This window comes from Dunckerocampus dactyliophorus, chromosome 19 (genome assembly GCF_027744805.1).
Source record: "Dunckerocampus dactyliophorus isolate RoL2022-P2 chromosome 19, RoL_Ddac_1.1, whole genome shotgun sequence".
Taxonomy (NCBI): Eukaryota; Metazoa; Chordata; class Actinopteri; order Syngnathiformes; family Syngnathidae; genus Dunckerocampus; species Dunckerocampus dactyliophorus.
In genome coordinates this window covers 2,817,025-2,836,785 of record NC_072837.1, presented here as the reverse complement: position 1 = coordinate 2,836,785, position 19,761 = coordinate 2,817,025, and the positions used below count along the sequence as shown (strand labels likewise).

Sequence of the window (19,761 nt, the reverse complement as noted above, 5' to 3'; positions counted from 1 at the left end):
CCAGGACTCTTGTAGATGTCGAGCACTCCAGTAAAATAGTGCGGTAAAAGTCTCTCCAAGAGTAGCAGCACATCTTCCAGCTCCTCCAAGATGCCAACCAGCAGGTAGTTCTCCAGCACATTCTGCTTGGCCCGTTCCAGAGCCCACGGGCCGGGCTCTCTGGTGGGACAAAATACCCCCAAAAAAGGTTTAAACATAAGAAGAGGTACAGTACACCCTACAAGACAAGATGGCCAATCCTGAGACAGCCGATACCTGCACTGAGGATGCTGTCCGCAAAAGTAGGGGATAATGTAGAAGACTCGAGGGTTGGAGCACTCTGGGTAGTTCTCTAGAATGCACACGTTTATGTCCTGAAAGCAAAAAAACAACAAAAGTTGAGTAAATCACTGAGTGAATAAACATACATATGAATGTGTCGCTGTTGGAAGAAAACCTTTTGGACGTTTGGAGCCGCTTATGAAACCTTAAGTGGCGTCACTGATGGGTGCATTCAGGTGCTGCCACCGTGACACAAATAGTTTCAAAATAATTTCTCATTTTGAACACATTTACCTCCAAAAGGCATTATTATTATGGCTGTAATTGTAATCTTACAATTACATATAAAGATTTTTCATTTGAAGTTATTGATGTGACTCCAGCTATATTTTGCCAGCATTTTTGAAGGGAACGTTGTGGTATTACTGCTATATTTGGAACAAATACAGTACTACTACTTCGAGTCCCACAGCTTAGACACTACCAGCCACAAGTTTAGACTCACTTTCTCATTTAACAGCATTTGTAGGTGTCTCCAAACTTTTGACTGGTGGTGTATTTACTGTGGCGAGCAAACCAGTGCACTGTAACGACTCCATTTTCCCACCAGAGGGAGCCCTACACCAACGCCTGCTTCGAGAGGCGCTGAGCCAAAACATTCCTTGCGCAAAAATAATGTCACCTCAGTTACTCTCACAGTGAAGTAGGACAATACCCTGATGAACTGATATGGAATAAAAACATAGCTAACTTTAAATCACCACTTCTCCTCTGCCTGGCAGCTAGAAAAACCTCCATGCAGGCGTTAATGCTACAAGAAGTGGCAGTCCAATCCATGTCAGGTGACGGAAGACCTGAGGATGGCAACACACACGCACACACACACATTGCACACACAAACGTACACCAGGTGCATCCATGGGGGGATGTGATCAAGAAGTGAAAAGTGTTGCGAATAAGTCAGCAGTGAAGATTTATGCCCTGATAAGCAGGTGATGGCTGACTTAAACACGGCCATCCGTCACTGCCAGCATGGAGGTTTACATAGTCCATCATGGCAGATTACCAGCAGTCTGGTGGAGGACCCCGACGAGCCTCGACCTTGGCCGAGGACAATGATTAGAGACATTTCTCATCTCCGATACCATTTACGCTCCAATTCGTCATTTGAGCAATGCTTTTAGGGGGGAAAATACGCCTGTAAAGTCGCACAAAACCTCTTCGGAGCTCAGTTCGGTGAGTGTGTTTTTTTTGCTTTGAGACATATTCCAAAGAAAGGACCTGTTTGTAACGAGGTATTAAGACACTTCATTGTTGTGGTGAACTTCTGATTACACTCACTCAGCGCTGCCTGCGTCAAATGCACAGTGTTGGTTTGTTTTGCTTTTTCTATGGCATTTCTAAGACAAGAATGACTGACCTACAACAAGTTTTGGTGAACTTCTTTTGACACCTCCACAGTTCAGCAAGCCTGAAACGGTTAATTAGCAGGAGCTTCACAAGACACCCAACTCACAAGACGAGACAACGCACCAGATTGGGTCCACGAGACGAGATTTTGACATTAACTTTAAGAAAAGTGGTATAAAAAAATATTTTTGCAATAAAACAAAAAAGAAGCACAATAGAACGCAATAGAGCGAGGAAACATTGTATTCCAAAAGTGTGACCTACCTAAACAAATGTATCATTTTGCGCATGTTTTTGTGCTTTTTCTTTGGCTTATAGTGCCAAAAGGAGTGTCATGAGAAGAAGACTGCGAGAAGAGAAGACGACAGCATCAAAAACAAGCATCGCAATTTGTTCCAGGTAGGTGCATGGTTAACTTCTTTTTACACTTGTGTGATTCTAATGTAAACATTTTGAGATTTTGCTACGCATATGTTGAAAACAACAGCAGTGGTTCACTTATTTTTACACTTGGATATTACTTGAAACATTGCCTGTGAAACCTGGAACGGATGATTTCTATTTCCATGATTTCCCATGGGAAAACATCTTAGATTATTTTCCACCTTGCATCTAAAAGGGCTGCAAAGAACGTCGGTCCGGATGAGGGAATTCCACAGGAAGTGCAGAAGAGGAAGGCTTCCTACTGTCATGTAGACGTGCCAGGTGCTTATGTGAGGATTATCTTCTTTGATTGTTCGACCGCATGTAACTCTAACCAGCCGCGACCCCCATGTAGTCAGACTGGAAGGCATGGGGGGGGTGATCTTTGAGGTAGAACACTTAGATGTTGATGTTTGATTGATGCATATACTGTACCACACATACAACACACTGTCCGTGAAGATATGATAGCATAAACTGTGTGTTCGCTTCACTGTTTTTTCTTTGCTAGCGATGATTGTGGCACAGTTGCGCTTCTAATTTAGCCCGTGGCTGCTGCCAGGGCTTGTTTGTGCTTTACGAGTGAACAAGCTGCGCTCGCCTATGACTCTGGACCGACTACCAATAAACTGCTGCTTCACAGAGGCCACAACAAAATCCAGTCGGAAGCTTTTAGGCGAACAGTTGGACTGTTGTGCTCATGCAAGAGGACAAGCCTGCCATATATTGTACACTTTTGCTCTTACAGGTCCCGTATTAAACTATTTTTGTCTGTGGCAGATGTCCCACAATGATCTATTGCAAGAGTGTTGGCCAAAATCTAGCCTTGATGCTGGAATTTACAGTTTAAAAGTGCTACTGTGTGGCTGCAAGCAGCGCTATTGTGTCCAAAGTGCAGCCCGCGGCTGTTTTTTTATTGGCCCGTGGCGCATTCAAAAAATATACCTACGAAAAAAACATATTTAAGTCGCACTGGACAAGTCGCATTTTTGGTGGGAAATATATTTGATCAAATCAAGAGATCAAGAACAGACATTTAATCTTGAAAGGCATTTTAGAGTAATAACAATAAAATGGAGAACAGCAGGCTAAATAGACGTCTGTTAACGTAACGTGAATAGGTGATATGTTAACGTAACATATTAACAGTTATTCACATAACTATAGCCTAAACAACATAACATAACTAGTTCACTTGCAGCTTGTAATCTGCAGAATATGATTTTCTTTTTGGGGGCATTTGTGTTCTGTCTTTCTCAGTTGTCTTTATTATATTGATGTTTACATTGTACATTTTCAGTGGTACAGCAGTGATGGGAGTAGAAGATATTGGCACACAAACCGAGAGCGCCCTCTCGTGGCTGTCAGTGTGAAAAAAACATACATAAATTGCCCGGTCGAAGGACCAGCCAAACCATGAAAAAAAGTGCGACTTATAGTCTGGAAAATACGGTAATTTAACAAGAAAACTAAAAAAAAGCAGCATAAACGGAAAAATCAGCAAAAGTCAAAATATTAAGAGAAAAAAGTTGTAATCTAACGAGTAAAAGTTGTAATTTTCCGAGGAAAAATCATGTAATTTTTTTATCATACAGTTGAAATATTAGAGAAAATAAAAAATTTTAAGTCGTAATATTATGAGAAACAAACAAAACAATGAATAAAGTTGTAATTTTTGGAAATTTGGGTTGCTGAAAAAGTTATAGTTAAGTTACAATGTTACAGGAATAAAGTCAAAATATTATAGGCATAAAGTCATAATTATGAGAAGAAAGTTTACAAGAAGAAAGTTGAAATATTTGAGGGAAAAAAACCAACAGCAGACGTGGAAAACACAGCTGTAATTTAACGAGAATAAAGGCAAAATATGATGAGGCACAATAATGTCATTTTAGTAGCAAAGAGTTGAAATATTAAAGAAAAAAATACCTTATTTTTTAGAAGTTGTAATATTCTGAGAAACAAAACAAAATGAAGTTGTAGCTTTTGGGAAACTGGATTGGGGAAAAGTTATAATATTATGGGAATAAAGGAAAAATAATATGGGAATGAAGTTAAGATGAAAATGTATTTATTTAGGAAGAAAGTTGAAATAAATGTAAAAACAGGGAAAAAAACAAAACATCAAAGGCCAAAGTTGGTACTAATAATAGGCTACATCCCAAAGCTGACATGCAGTTTTTCCATGAAATATATATACCGTAACACCTTAGCATATCTACATGCGTTCGTGTACAAAATGTCAAAGTGCCCCTTACATGATTCATTTTCACTAGGTGGCCCTCGCTGGAAGAAGTTTGGACACCCCTGCAGTCATGCCTCGTTTCGTGGTTCATCAGTTCAAAACCCGATAAGTAGAATTCCTTTTTTATAAATGTTGTAGTTAGAAGATAGAATACCATTTTACAACCTTCTAAATACCTTTTTTAACATTATTAGAGCCCTCTAGATATGAATAACACACCTATAGTCACTTTTACGCTCGTATTACCCAATACAGTAGACATAATAAGAGTAAATAAGACAAAGTATAGATTCGCATGTTAGCATTTGGAGAGTTCCTTGTTCCTTTTTTACTTCCTGTTTCTGTACAGTACTTCCTGCGGTGGCTATTGTCTCATCAATGTAAGGTTACTGACACTTAGCCCAGTGTAGAACACTACATACCACGACATGTCTTTGAATGCATCTTCTGAATTATTTTAAGATGTGTAGCAAAGCCTGATTTATTTTCACATTTGATGCTCATGAAAAGACTCTAGGAACACGTACTACTGTTAGAACATCAATAAAAACTCTGTTTTGGATAAGAGGGGACCTATAAAACCCATTGTTGCGCAAATCACCTACTTGTTCCCGATGACGCTTTGTTTCTCGCGCCAGCAAATATGAGAGAGACGTTGTGACTTTTAGGCGACACACGGGCTGCGGTAAAGCGAGGTTGACAGTGAAAAGGCACATGTGCATCTTGTGCTTGAAGCTGACACGTTCCGAACGTGCAGCAAAGCAAACTGTCCAAACCAATGAGAAACAGTTTACATCATTGCTTGTTTTGGTCACACACAAGTGCTGCTTGACAGATTAGCGCCTGTTTTGGTACACTTTGAAAGACTCCTCAGTTGGCCTTATCCACACAGAGAATAAGGACAATGAGTCTGAGTGTGCACACGTCCACTCTCCCTCACATACTAATGACTTGTCTGAAGAGTGTGCTATTATGCGTCCACTCCGATGTGCGTGCTTGTTGGTCAATGAGCCTTGACTGGGTTCCCACAGGTCCCCCAAAATGTTGGCGCTTGACAACTTTGTGGTGTAATAAAATGCCGCAGGGACTTCCTGGATATGGGCCACACTGTGTCACATATGACCACACAAAGAATTACAATAAAAAGTAACATTTATTTTGACTCTATTTATCACAACTTGTTTTCCTTGTATATTTAATTTAGTCACATTAAAACTGTTTTCTCACAATACTACAACTTTTTTTCCTCATAATATTCTCATTCCAGAGTTCCAGAGTTTTTATATTATAAGATTTCTTCTTATAATATCATCCAGGGGTATTCTTGAAAATTACAACATTATTCTTGCAACATTTCGTTTTTTTCTCGTCATAATATTACAAGAAAAGGTCATACTTGAATAAAGTTGTAATGTCACAAGAATAAAGTTGCATTTTTTTGTTTTTTAAAAAAAGTGTCATATTGCAAGAAATGACAGCATTATTCTTGCAAGATTACCATTTTTTTCTTGTAAGATTGCAAGACAAAGTTCTAATTTTACAATGTCATTAAAAAAATGTAATTATTTTTGCAAGATTACTGTTTTTTCTTGTAAGATTGCAAGACAAAGTTCTAATTTTATGATGTCATTTTTTTCTCAAAAATGACAGCATTATTCTTGCAAGATTACATTTTTTTCTTGCAATATTGAAAGAGAAAGGTGTCATTTTACAATGTCATGTTTTCTCTAAAATATTACAACTTTATTCTTGCAAGATTACATTTTTTTTCATAACATTACAAGACAACGTTCTTTTTAAATACCATGACAAAATATTCTGACATTTCACTCATATTGTGGCTTTGTATTCTTATATTTTCTTTGCATTTTAAATCACATATTTGTTTGAAAAAAATAGGACTTTATGATTGTAAACTCTTTTCTGGTAATGTTGTAACCTTTTGTTCCAACTATTACTCTGACATTTAAAGTAAACAAACAAATGGACCAACCCATGCGTACGTAAGAGCACAGTTTAGCAGACGCCAATAAAAAGCTCTTGGCTCTTCTCACTGAGGCGTGTACACAATGCACATCCAAATATTGTGTGCATGTGAGTGTTAGAAGAAGGGCAGTGATCGCTGAGGGACAATCTGAGCCGACCTCGGGAATGTCGCAGGAATGTCTCGGTAACACGTTCGCTTGGTTCCCCTCGGGTGCTGTTCAGCCAGCTGACAGTGTGCTTTCATTGACACCAAAATGAACCGAAGGATTCTTATTGATTGGTGATGTAAGGTTAGTGTAGGAAAAAGTCATCAAGTTAGTTACAAAGTGAGCACTTCTATACTTGCAGCGGACTGTACAGGGTTATAATCTATGTGACTTATTTAAAAGGGAACCACCTCAAGTGCATTTGAATATTTTGTACCACCCATGGGCTTCATAAAATCACTACTAAAGGCTTCATCTTGCAGTATTATTTGATACAAATAAAACATGACCTCATTGCACAAATACAAACACATTAACCAAACATTTGCTGAATTTGAATTCAAATGAAGTTATCTTTTGCTGAAATATTAATGTTTAGCTGACTTCATAGAGCACTACCTGCGATTACAAGCCACATAGTCTAAGCTAAACTGTAAGTGAAGGTAGTAAGATCAGAACTATTGATGTTTTGATACTATACTATGCCAAAATAACATTACTATCAGAAATAGTAGTTATGCAATACATTGCAATAATATTATCTAATTGAAAATTAATTTGGATTTTTTAAAATATTTAATTTATGCGATTAGATAATATTTTTAAATTAATTTCTATATTTCTAAATATTTTTTGTCAATTTGCAATAATTTCTTACACTTTGTGTTTAGTCTACTTTGCTTAAAGGGGTGCAGCCTCCCTTTTGGGTCATCAAGCATATTGATACTGGCAAGTGTACTAAAAAATCCCAGTAGTCATTAAACAGAATGAAAGTTGTCTGCAGCATGAAAACTTGTCTGCCAAACATATGTTGTACACCATTGTCTTTGATGTGGTTACACTCAATCAGGTCTCTAATTAGAATCAAAGTGTGATGTAAATATCAGGTTACCTTCAGGCTGCCAAAACGTTTGGAAACGAACAAAGAAGCACACCGGAATGCAGCCCCGAACAGTTCATACATACAGTCGTTCCTCGTCTATAGCGGTTAAGCGACCTCGATAAATCAATTTCCACGATATAGGATTCAATGTTAATACATGAAATATTTTCCTAGTCAGAGCATAGAAAACCTGTTTATAACTTTCTAAATCTGGTTTTTAACATAATTAGGGCCTCATAGTCATGAAATAACACCCCTGTAGTCACCTTTACACTCCTATTGTTCATTGTTTACACCAGATATTATGCTGCAGGGATTCTAGGCGGCCGCTAGCTAGCAAGCTTGCGAGCTAACAAGCTAGCAAATCTAACCAGTTAGCCTCAAATTAATTTTTGTAGACTTAAGAAAGGCTTTCAAACAGAGTGCGGAAGAAGGACAAAGTAAAAAGCCACAAACTTACCACTTCCACAAGGAATGGGAGGAGAACCAGAATACTACATATCACTTGCATTTCGATATGTTTTGACTAACAGCAGACCACAGTCTACCACAAAACAGCGATCATTGATTAATGAATTCATTTCTGAAAAAACGCAATATAGCGAGAGAGCAAAAATCGAACCTCAATATTGCAAGGGACAACTGTACTCTACACCTGTTTACGACCAATTTACTCAATGGCACACAAAATTGCGTACCACTGCGGGGGCAAAATGCGTGCAAGTGTAACTTTGGCTTAAGGCACTGAAGCAAAAGGTCTGCTAAATGCACATGTCAATGACAGCAAACAAATTCTCTTACCAGGTATCTCTCATCATCTTTCATCCCGGGGGTTCGGATGAGGTGGTTCTGCTCACCCCTCCAGTCCCCGAAGCGACGGAAGAAGTAGTTGGACAGAAAGCGGTTGATGGGGTCACGGATTATGTTGATATAGACGGGCTGCTCGATCCTAAACCTGACAGAGGGGAATGAAACATGTTAAGTAAATAGCAGTAAGAAGTCAAATGGAAGTGCATGTTAGTGCACCTGGTAAAGTTGAGGAAGTGAACATGGCGCGTGTAGAGGAAAGGCTGTGGGATGTTACTGATGTTCTTCATGAGATCCACCTGAGGACAGAAAAAACATGACAATTAGCTTAGCTCTGACTAACTGAAACCACATGCATCCTGAAACTAATGAAGGACTTTATGAAAGAAAAACACACAAGTCGTGCTTTAATAAACTCAAAAGGTGACATCATAAATGCTTCATCAAATTCAGCGCACAGGCTTTAATTTGCTATTAAGGCCGACCTCAACACAATCTCACCTGTGGGAGCTTTTACCGCGTCACTCACAATATTGGTAATTTACTCGTGAATAGCATCATGCAAAAGCTCCATAACTGATTTCCATGAAAAACTACATAAGCAATTTCTACAATATTATACTTAAAAAAAGGGTACCACGTTAATCTATTGGATCAGGGGTATCCAAAGTGCGGCACGGAGGCCATCTGTGGTACATTGCGCATTGTAGAAATAAAATTAAACAAAAAAAAAAAACCCAGCCAAATTGGGAAAAATAGACCAAAAAAACAAAATGTAAAGAGAAGAAGCTGAACTGTTGATGCTAATAACTAATTTTGCACTGTTGGATCTTAAAGAGGTTCTAAGTCTAGCTTCAAAATGCAAAAAGAAGAAATGGGAAGAATGAGAGAAAAAAAAATTGAATAAGCAATTAGATTTTTTCTCAGTATGTGGTCCTTGGTGGAAAAAGTTTGGACACCCCTGGCCTAAAGTGTACAGTGCACTGCTGTACTCCATGACTCTTTCACCTTTTTCACATCCTTTTTTTCTGTTTCTGTCAGCTGAATTGCAATAGAAGCGTATTCCCGCCCCAGAGTAACAAATACTACAGTCCTGTGTCATCTTCCATGAAGCAGGAAGTTCACTAGCTTGCGAAGTAACAAAGACTACACAAACACAAATACAGCACTCCTAAATTGGGTTTAATGGCGCGCTACTGCGTTCCATTCATCGTACAAAGTTATTTCCTCTTCCTGAAGGCATTCAAGGTCTGCAGGGAGCGTGTGCTCACTCTCAGCAGCCAAAACACATGTGAAATATGACAGTGATGTCAGAGGCTGCACAAACGCCAACTGGAGGTTATGCAACTGACACATCGTTGACACAGACCTCCACATACTTCACCAGCACTCTTAGGTTATCTCCCTCACACGTGTGGACAAAGAAATATTAGATCGCTGGCTGGGCAGGGCTTTTTGACTGGGCTGTGAAGTAGATTATGTATGGATTGTCTAATGTGTTCAATGCTAAAGGATAGTGCTGTTTTATTACAACTGCAGACGAAAAAAAAGCGCCAAGAATTTTTTTTTTTTTTTCCATGTTTGCCCTTTTTCATACAGTTTCTACCAACTACTTGCCAGATGGTTGTGACGAAAATGTATCATTCTGGCCTGGCATCTTGTCAATTTGAAAAATACAAACAAGTAAAGTAAATTAAAGCAGTTTTATCAGAACTGCAGACAAAAAAAAAACATCCTCCACCAGCTCTTTCCCAGCTCTTTGTGACTAAATTAATCATTTTGAGTAGGAGTGTCACAAGGTCTCGTGAGATTAAAAGTGACAAGATTTCTCGTTCAGAAATAAATGTCTTGTGGCCACCAGGTCTGGGACGATCATGAATAAATTAATTAATCACACAATAAATTAAAATTAACTCAATGATACTGGCGGCCTCAATACTGTACACTGACATGTACATGCATCGGTTTTCCTCGTCTCTGGCCTCTAAACAGACAAGAAGAGAGTTCACTCTGTGCATTGGTTTCAGCACCTTGATGTATTTGTTCCACAGAACAACGGAGTGAGCCCTTTTGGCAGTCATGCAGTCTCTTTGTCTCGGTGGGTGGAGGCGGGGCCACAGAATAGAATGTACACAAAGTGCAGAAGAGTGTAACGTAGTAGAAATTCAATTAGTAGATTTAATTTATATAATTTTTAAATTTAATTTTAGATAATTTACACTATTTTTATACAAATTATGTAGATATTTTCGGTGTGTTTAATATTATTTGCACTCAATTTTTTTCCTTCTTATATTGGTTATAACCAAATAATAACAAACTAAATAATAAAAAACCAAAATAATAAAAAAAATAGCACTAATAATATCACATCAAGAGTTATTTAATTTATCCTTTTTTCTGTAAACGTAATTAAAGTGATTAAAAAAATCACAAGTCAACAAAAGACAGAAATTGTAAATAATATACATTTATATAAACATGCTAAATATATCATTTCTATTTTTTAAAATACAGATAATGAAAAGTTTTAACTTCGAGTTATTTATCAAAATGAGTTATAATCTGAACTAATCTTGCACTGGATTGCATCAGATTGTCCAGGCAGGTGTACCTAATGTTGTGGCCAGGTAATGTTTAATTTTTCACTATAATAACAGCACTTTTAAAGCACAAAACAAACCACTAAAAGTGTACTAACATGGCAACACTCGTACCATTAACTATTTTTCCCTTAAAAAAAAACAACCCAATTTTACTCTCGCCTCATTTTTGGCGCATAAAGGTAATATTCCGTCTCTTAAAGCTGACTTCTTATAAAGAGCTTTCAGTCGAGGCGGACGTTTATCTGCTGGACGGTTTGAATGCGCTACTCTTATAAACTGTGTGTACCAGTTATGTCATAGCCGAGGCAATATGTATACTTGTTTATGTACACAGGCCTCTTAATCTGAGGCCGCAGTCAGCTTTGGGCCGCTCACCCTCCCCGCTTGTCTGTAAACTCAGTACATTTCCACTTGCGCCGCTTCTTTCCTACTGCAAAGTGTGAACATTCATTCCAAATTTCATTCCTTATCCTGAGGTTCATTTAAGCTGTGTGTTTTTAAAAACTACCTCACCTCCATCGTGAGACCAGACCAATTAGCCCCAGGTTAACCCCTGACATCTCCCCCCCACCCCTCAAGTGCCAAACTCCTGTCTCAGGTTTATGTGTAGGCCCTTAAGCGCATTTGGCACTTTTGCTGTGTGTGTGTTTTGTGACCAAACCCAAAGGCAAGTCTGGCCAGACCTCCTCTCATTCACCAAATGAAAGCTGCAGGGAGGGAAAATGGAGAGAGATTCCAAGCATACCTGTAACCCCCACCCCCCTTTTTCCTGCGCCCCGTGGCGTCTTTGCAGGACTCATCAAGGGGGGAAAAAAACCTACAGAAAGCTCCTGACTTGCATTCAGATTTCAATGAAACTAGGAGCCAATCAATGACCATTCCCTGAAGTGCCATGTCGTATTTACACAAGTTGCTTGCACTAGGACCCAGACACTTTTTATGTGTTTGTGTACGCACACGGTTCATGACTCTACAATATTTCTCAGCTGGTTTGTTTTTGGGAAGTCCCACAAGAGTGCAGTCACCGGCTCATTCTCATTCTGTTTCAGGATTTTTCAAAGGAAGTCAGTCTCATTTGCCCCCACTGAGCCTAGTCGCCTGGTTGTGGGCAGGACAGATGTGTCACTATGTTCTTGACAAATCTTCTGGCATGCAGCAACTCTGGGCAAACCCATAAGAGGACCACTGGGAAGGCTAGTTGGAACTGGGTCCCCAAAGCCAGAACCACAACTGATGAGAGCAGCAACTCTAAACTTAGCCAAGCGCGTGAAACCGCTCAAGCATGCACGCAAAGATGGAACCACTGTCCCCACCCCAACTGCTGGAATGCCCTGGACATTTCAATCCAATCCATCTAACCTATTGGTGTTCTGCCACTGTGTGTGCGCAGGCTTTCGGGATTTGATGAATGAGTAAACAGGTAGCAGTTTCAATATTGACATTTGCATAGAATGGCTCAGTGATGAAGCGATGTAGCCAGCAGCATCTTTGTACAGCCTCTGTGAGTTCAACTTGTTGGGAAGGGTCAGACACACGCACACATGGCTTAGTAATCAGTCGGGAGGAGTAGGGGGTGGGTACCAAATCTGTTTCCGGCAAGCCCTGTTTACTTTTGGAGGTCCAAACTGGTATTTTAGTGGTAGGGAACAATTAGAGCCAGTCCACACAAACTGTATACTGTATGCTTCTACGGGGTCAGCCTTAGGTCAGAGAAAACTGACATTTTTGGAAGTGAGGTAAATGGGAAGCACAATATTTCTTGGCTTTGCTTCCTCTTTTCACAATCATTTTTTTCAAATCAATCAAATGACTCACACGAGGCAATCTGTGCCATGCATGCTATCCCACATTTGCAACCTTTCAGACTTATGCAAGTTTAAAATGCTGTACTTTTGTTCTCCATGACGTGGAAGTGCCATACCATGAAGTTGGCGTGTTTTAAACTTATACCTCATTAAATTTTTACAGAATGTTGCTACTAAATCGCATGAACCGTCGGGTACGAGAACTTCACAACCTCATGTATGACAACTTGCCAGTTGCCCAGCGGTAATCAGCCAACATCCAACATCATTTTAAAAGCCCCTTTATCTACCGTGTGTGTCTTGAACCCTTGCATCATCAAATTACTCCTCATTAAGCTGCTTCACTCAAGCAATACAAAGAAAGAATCAACTCAATTCCATTTTAATTTACCTGCTCATGTTTGGTGAGCCGTGTTTTGTTGTGGATGTCCGACGAGATCAAGTTGAACTGATGCTTCTCAGCCAGCAGCCGCAGCAGGATGACCACCGTGCGGCTGCCACACTTCCCCACACGGTTGTAAACCACCTGGCTGGGGAACGTGAGCACCTAGGAACATATACAAACACACACAGCTTGTGTTAATAAGAACTATACTCTTTGCTTGTGCTTTAGTGTGATGTGTTTCTTTACATGAGTGTAGTTTGCACTGCATCATATGGTTGGAAAGTATTCTACTACTGTAATGAGTCAGCTGACACTCCTCATGACACACCAGTAAAGCATCCAAAACTAACTGAAGCACATGCATGTACAAGCATGTTGTTTTGCAAGTTAATCAAATGAAATCCAATTGTGCTGAAAAAAACAGCAATAATGCATGCTCCAGACAAATTTGGAGCACTATTTAGGCAAATGTAGAATTGTGAGTAAGACAACCAGGAAGTGAGTCAAGGATGAGAAAGACGACAACATTTCCGTACACACAGAATGCCTCGGAGAAGTTCTTTACAAACCAGATAGAGATCTAAAATCACAAACATAAGATAAGCTTAGTTGCACAACTTAAAAGCTTGTTCCGTTCATCTCCTCTTCCCGAGGGGAAAGAAATGCCATCGTGATAGATTCTTGTCAACATTTCCCTGTCTGGAAGTGTGATCGAATGGAGGAAGGGCAGGGGGGGATACCTTTCGGTCTGACAGTGAACGCATTTACTGGTACTGATTGTTTGTGTTTTATTTGTTAACAAGCTGATTTCTAAAGCAGTACCATGCAACCTCATGTTATATATTAGCCTTTTTGGCCTTTGGTGCTGCAGACATACACACACACACACACACACACACACACACACACACACACACACACACACACACGGCCTGGACGTTTGCCAGATGAGAAGCCAGTGAGAGAAACAACGGAAGAGAAATGAGGCGGTGTACCACTATGAGGAAAAAGTACAGCCACAGTGACAGCTTACAGAGCATCCCCCCCACGCAAATGGGGTTGTAGCTGATGATTGCCTCCACGTGGACGCCAGGTGTCGACGTGTGCGAATTATTCAAAGGCATGTCGACACTTTTCACACAGGTTTTTACAAGCTCGGTTTAGCTGACGTGCTTCAGCTTGTGTCACCTGCTGCAATGTTGTCATCTCCGACATCCACTGACAACACATCAGTCGATAATACACTATTTATACGCTAAAAGTGTCACTTAAACAATACAAATGTCAGACAGTGAATGGTAGGCTCCTCTCGCCTAGCTTAGCTGGGAGGATAGCAGAAAAAGTTATACAGCATCTCACAAAAGTGAGTACACCTTTCACAAGTCAGCACCCATTTTTATTGCAGTACATCTTCACAGCATTACTATGGAAATTAAAGTTGGATACGCCAGAGTAGTCAAGGTACAGCTTGTATAGCTGGCAACCTACTATAAGTGTGTACAACGCTAACTGTGTCTTGCCTACAGTCAAGCATGGTGTTGTTAGGGTCATGTTCTGGGGCTGCATGAGTACTGCCGCCACTCATGCACATCAAAATGTTGCTTAAAACATGGCGGACAGGAAGTGATGTCGGGAGTTCAGAGTTGAATTTTAGCGTGGCGTGGGATACACAGCCGCAAAAGTCGCCCTTTGTTCTGACAATCAAGTGTGACGTGTGTGTGTGTGTGTCTCACCCAACATTACAGTAACATTACTGACACCTTGTGAGCTGGGAATAAAACATATCATTCACAGCGTCTTTGAGTGCATCTTCTGAATGCCTTATATTGGTATTTTAGTTCATTTAGACATTTTTATGAAGGAAAGTGCTTAATTTAGGCAAACAAACATTTTACATTTGCTTCAATTTGCATCTTGTTTGACTAATAATAATAATAGAAACTGCATGATTCACTGTATATGCACTATAGAGGTTGTTCAAATTAACAATCAAGCTCCAACAATAAGCTTAACTGAAATTTAAATGTTGATGATTCAGGTGTTTTGCACAACCTAGGGAAATGAAAGTCCTCATTTTTCTGTTGCAAACTTACAGGAAGTTGATTAGCTCAGTCAAAAAAAAGGCATTATGCAACAGGTCTGTTTTCCCCCTCCCTAATGGGTCCAAACGTTTGCTCGCAGTATTACAGCTCTGATGGTGCGTTTCCTCAACTTGAACTCGTCTCAGCACCGAGCCCGCACACATTCACACAACATACACAAAAGCTGCATGCACGCTGCATTGATTCATTTCCAAACATGAAGTTGTCTCCACAGAAGATCTTGGATCTTGGTTTGCTTTTCTTTTAGCAGCTGTGACAGGCCATTCTCCATTCAAGTGTCGCTGACGGATGCTTATTTAATGGCTTGGACAAACAATGATTATACATTGAACATTTGACACACATCTTCATAAGTGTGTCATAAATATTCTGCTGCCCCTTTTCACATGAAATTACTTTTATTTCAAGAAAGACTGAAGTTATATTTCCAACACATGTACGGGTGACATTCCTGTCATGCCTGCTTATGCGTAAAGAAGGATGATGTTATTCTAAGAGTTATGTGGTTTTTCCATACACTCTCATTTGCATCGAGTGCCGAACTCTAAAGTTATAACCTATGGCCACATTTACCAAAAGCCCATACATGTGTGAGCACATACACACACCGAGGCTGCAACGCAAACAAAACAAAACATTAATCACAAAGAGAGCAGGGCGTCACCGGCGCGGTGGTTGTGGCCACTAACATGTCTGTCTGTGAGATGATAGTTAGTAATACAGGATGAGGCTGCAGCTGCACTGAAACCTCATTTGACCTTCTTTCAGCCCACAGCAACTTCTTAACAGCGCATTCCTCCAGTGAAAAGCAGGTAGCGCCAAATGTTGCGAGTTTTTCTTTAAATGCCCCGAAAAAAAAAAAATTAAGTCCTTTGAGAAGAAAATGTAAATTCCAAATCAACTGCAATTTGTACTTACTAATTAATTTGGTACTTACTGATCAGCCTATGACTGCACTCGCCCACTTTGCACTTCTCATTCATATAGTCCCTTTAAAAGTCATACGAAAAGCTGTTTTGAAAAAAATAAATAAATGAAGTAGTACTTATTTTTTATGTATTCTTTCCTATATTTTGGGGGATTTCTTATTACAATAAAATAAAAATGAACTCCCGATTTTTAGAGATACATGCTTTTCCTTGGACAGAGTCTGTCAAGGAAACACGGCTATATTGTTGCTGTTCAGTGAAAAGCATGTATGTCCACCTTTTGACAAAAAAAACCCTTTTTTTTAATCTGACAAATTCTTATTTTTATTTACTTTTAAAATATTTTTTTTTTCAGAATCAAATTTAAAACATAGAACATTTGGAGATACGTGCTTTTCCTTGGACAGCGTCTCTCAAAGAAACACAGCTCTATTGTTGATGTTCAATGAAAAGACTGTATCATCTCCACATTTATGTTCTTTTTTTCAAAATAAAATGAAAACATCCAAAATTTGGAGATTGGTGCTTTTCCTTGGACAGTGTCTCTCAAATAAACACAGCTCTGTTGTTGCTGTTCAATGAAAAGCATGTATCTCCACATTTATGTTCTTTTTTTCCAAAATAAAATGAAAAACACCCAAAATTTGGAGATACATGCTTTTCCTTGGACAGCGTTTCCCAAGCTATAGAAAAAAAAGATGTGCGTTTATCATTTATCCTCTCTCTGCTTGATGAACTTAGTTTTCTAACATGTTGTTAAAACATGTACCAGTGGCTGTTTCAACCTGCATTGTTGTCTCTTTGCAAATGAGAAATGTGAACACAAGAGTAAAAAGGTCCAAAAACAGCAAGTTATCAGGTTCATTCTTATCACTCATGCTCTTGGACGTGTTTATTTCTCATTAGCAGAGCACATTTCAGTTTAAGATGAAATCCAGAGCTTCTGCGTGCGTCCGATTGTCTAAATCTTCCCCAAGACACGTCCACAGTGCATGGTGGAAACTATCAGTAATTTAGTTGGCTTATTCTCCGTGCAATTCTAGTTGGGGACTACGGATTGCAGTTCACAGATGTAGTGTGATGTTGACAAGTGCAAGAGGTTCAAAGCTTGAATTGTGCAGAAACAAGCGTAACCTCAAAGGTCGAACACAATCTGTTTTGGGACGCTGGTCGACCTGCAATTTCACAAGAATTTTTCCTACAGGAAATCATGTGAATTGAATGAATCTGTTCCAAGGGTCAAACTGTCACCTGTCTTAACTGAACAGGCAAGGACAAAAAAGTGTAAAAAGACGCTATCCAATGCAAGACTAAACATTATAAACCTCTCTTCTCTTTTTTGCAACTTTTGAACGTTGTTTCTCCATAACAATTTTGTTCAGATTTGAAATTGTTCAGCCTTTGTGGTCACATTTTGAGGTAATACTGTAGCAACAAATTGTGTGACAGTGCTCAAAAATAGCTGTTAAAGGGTTAAGGCAGGAGTGTTAGTTACAAAGTATATTATTATTATTCACTGGTTCTCCTTTCATTACATTTTTTCATAACATTTTTTCTGTTATTTTTAATTTTTTCCTCGTACTACTACGACTTTATTGTCATGACTTTGTTATCATAACATTATAATATTTCCGCAACCCAAAATTGCATCGTTATTCTTTGTTTTGTTTGCTTCTGATTTTGTGACCTATTTTCCTTTAGCATTTTTTTTCTTAATATTATGACTTTACTCTCTTCATTTTTTTGGTTTTATTTTTGCAAAATTACTGCTTTTTTCCATTTATGCTGGGGCTTCTTGTTTAATCGTATTTTTATATAATAAAAATAAAAAAGCCCTCCCGGCCGCACTTTGGACACCCCTGGGTTAAGTACTTTTTTCATCGCAGCGTATTATCGGCATCCTCAGTTACCATGCATATATGCCCCCTAGTGGCCATTAGTGGTATTAGTGAATATTGTTGAGACAATAATACGTCACTGAGCCTGGAGAATTTTTGATTAGTGAGTGTTCAGTCAGCAACGTAACGTCGTACAGCATTTGTTGTTATGGCTGCTATGAAATGCTTTGAGGCTACCTCCAGCAACAACAACGGTGTAATGGTGTGATGGAACCAACAACATACTTTCATTTTGACCATGTGTGCCAACCATTTGCGGCTCATGTGGTCAACTAATACGGCTAACATCGTGTTGCTATTGTGGCTGACGGGGTGGTGATGAACGAAGTGAAAAGGCAGGGTGATGAATTTGAGAGGAAGATAATGAACGAGGAGGAGGAGGAAGTTGGCAGGGACTGAAAGAGAGCAGCTGGATGCGTACAAACCGCCTGTTGTCAACACTTTGTGTCCGTGCACGAGCGTGTCTGTTTTATGGATTGTACATTATATTGTGGTTTTGCTTTTGCTTATTAGGGGCTCATTAGAGATAGTGAGGTAAGAAAAAAGATGTGAAACAATGTGGAAAAAAACAAGAAAGCAGGACTCACTCTCGGAGCAGGAGGTCCGTGGTCGTCCATGTATGTAGATTCACCTGCGAAGACACAAACATCAATAAACCAATATAATTAATAAGGGTCAAAGAAATAAAGCATCAACAAGTATATATTTAAAGTACAAAAGAGGAGTATCAAACAGCACCCAGGGCACGCGGGACAGTGCCCCGCCAAATTCAGAAGATGACACGATGGCAGGGGTGTCCAAAGTGCGTTTTTAAAATTTTTTAAATTATACTTGTATAATAAATATATCTAATTATATAATATGTTATAATATAAAATTATAGAATAAATGTTTATAATTTTATAAGATATTTAATTAATATATAATTGAACAAGAAAAGGGAAAAAAAGGAAAAATCAGCAGTAATTTTACAAGAATTCAAGTAAAAATATTAAGAGAGGTTGTAATCTAACGAGAATTTTTAAATATTTTACAAGAATTAGATTGTAATATTATGAGGAAAAATAATGTCATGTTAGCAGCGTAAAGTTCAAATATTAAAGACAGACATTTTTCTTAAGTCGTAATATGATGTGAAGCAAACAAAACAATGCAATAATAAAGTAATTTTTGGAAAATTAGGCTGCAAACATTTAAGTAGCATAAGTATAACGTAAAAAAATATATATATTTTTTTAGTCAAACAAACAAGGAGAAAAAGTTATAATATTGCAGGAATAAAATCAAAATATTATGGGAATAAAGTCATAATATTACAAGAACATTTACAAAGTTTATTTAAGAAGAAAGTTGAAATATTTGGAAAACTAAAAAAGAAACAGCAAAAATAGGAAAAAAAACAGCAAAGCCCAAAGTTCATATAAATAATAAGCTGCTTTTGCTCCTAAATATATCACAAAGCTGTAATGCATTTTTTTTTTAAATATATATAACTTCTTAGCATATCTACATGTGTTACTTTACAAAAGTAAAGCGGCCCTTGCCTCCTTTCATTTCTCACTATGTGGCCCTTGGCCCTTGGAAAAAGTTTGAACTCGCCTGCAGTATGGTGTACATGTTTTATATTCAATGGAGAATATCAAACTATGAATTGTGTATATATGTACAAATAACTTGTCTCATTCCATTTTGTGTGTGGCTGTCTGACTTTGTGTTCCTGCCATATCTCCCTGTCCTTTCTCTGCTGTGTGATACAGCTGATCCCAGGAAACAACACCTCATCCATCATCACAAACATCACCAGGACGTATAATG

At 38.7% G+C, this 19,761-nt stretch overlaps 1 protein-coding gene across 2 annotated transcripts in view; it reads right to left on the bottom strand.

Annotated features, from left to right (window-relative positions):
• The window catches only part of usta (uronyl 2-sulfotransferase a), a 61,100-nt gene that overhangs the window by 10,615 nt on the left and 30,724 nt on the right, over positions 1-19,761 (bottom strand). For both annotated transcript variants that reach the window (XR_008566945.1, XM_054761720.1), the window contains exons 2-7: positions 18,534-18,577; positions 13,024-13,179; positions 8,441-8,520; positions 8,216-8,369; positions 256-353; positions 2-159 (exon numbers count right to left, since the gene is read on the bottom strand). Coding sequence is in view for 1 of the 2 variants with exons in the window: in XM_054761720.1 (XP_054617695.1) it covers positions 2-159; positions 256-353; positions 8,216-8,369; positions 8,441-8,520; positions 13,024-13,179; positions 18,534-18,577 (690 nt within the window). In the remaining variant the exon portion in view is untranslated. The remainder of the gene's footprint in view (position 1; positions 160-255; positions 354-8,215; positions 8,370-8,440; positions 8,521-13,023; positions 13,180-18,533; positions 18,578-19,761) is intronic.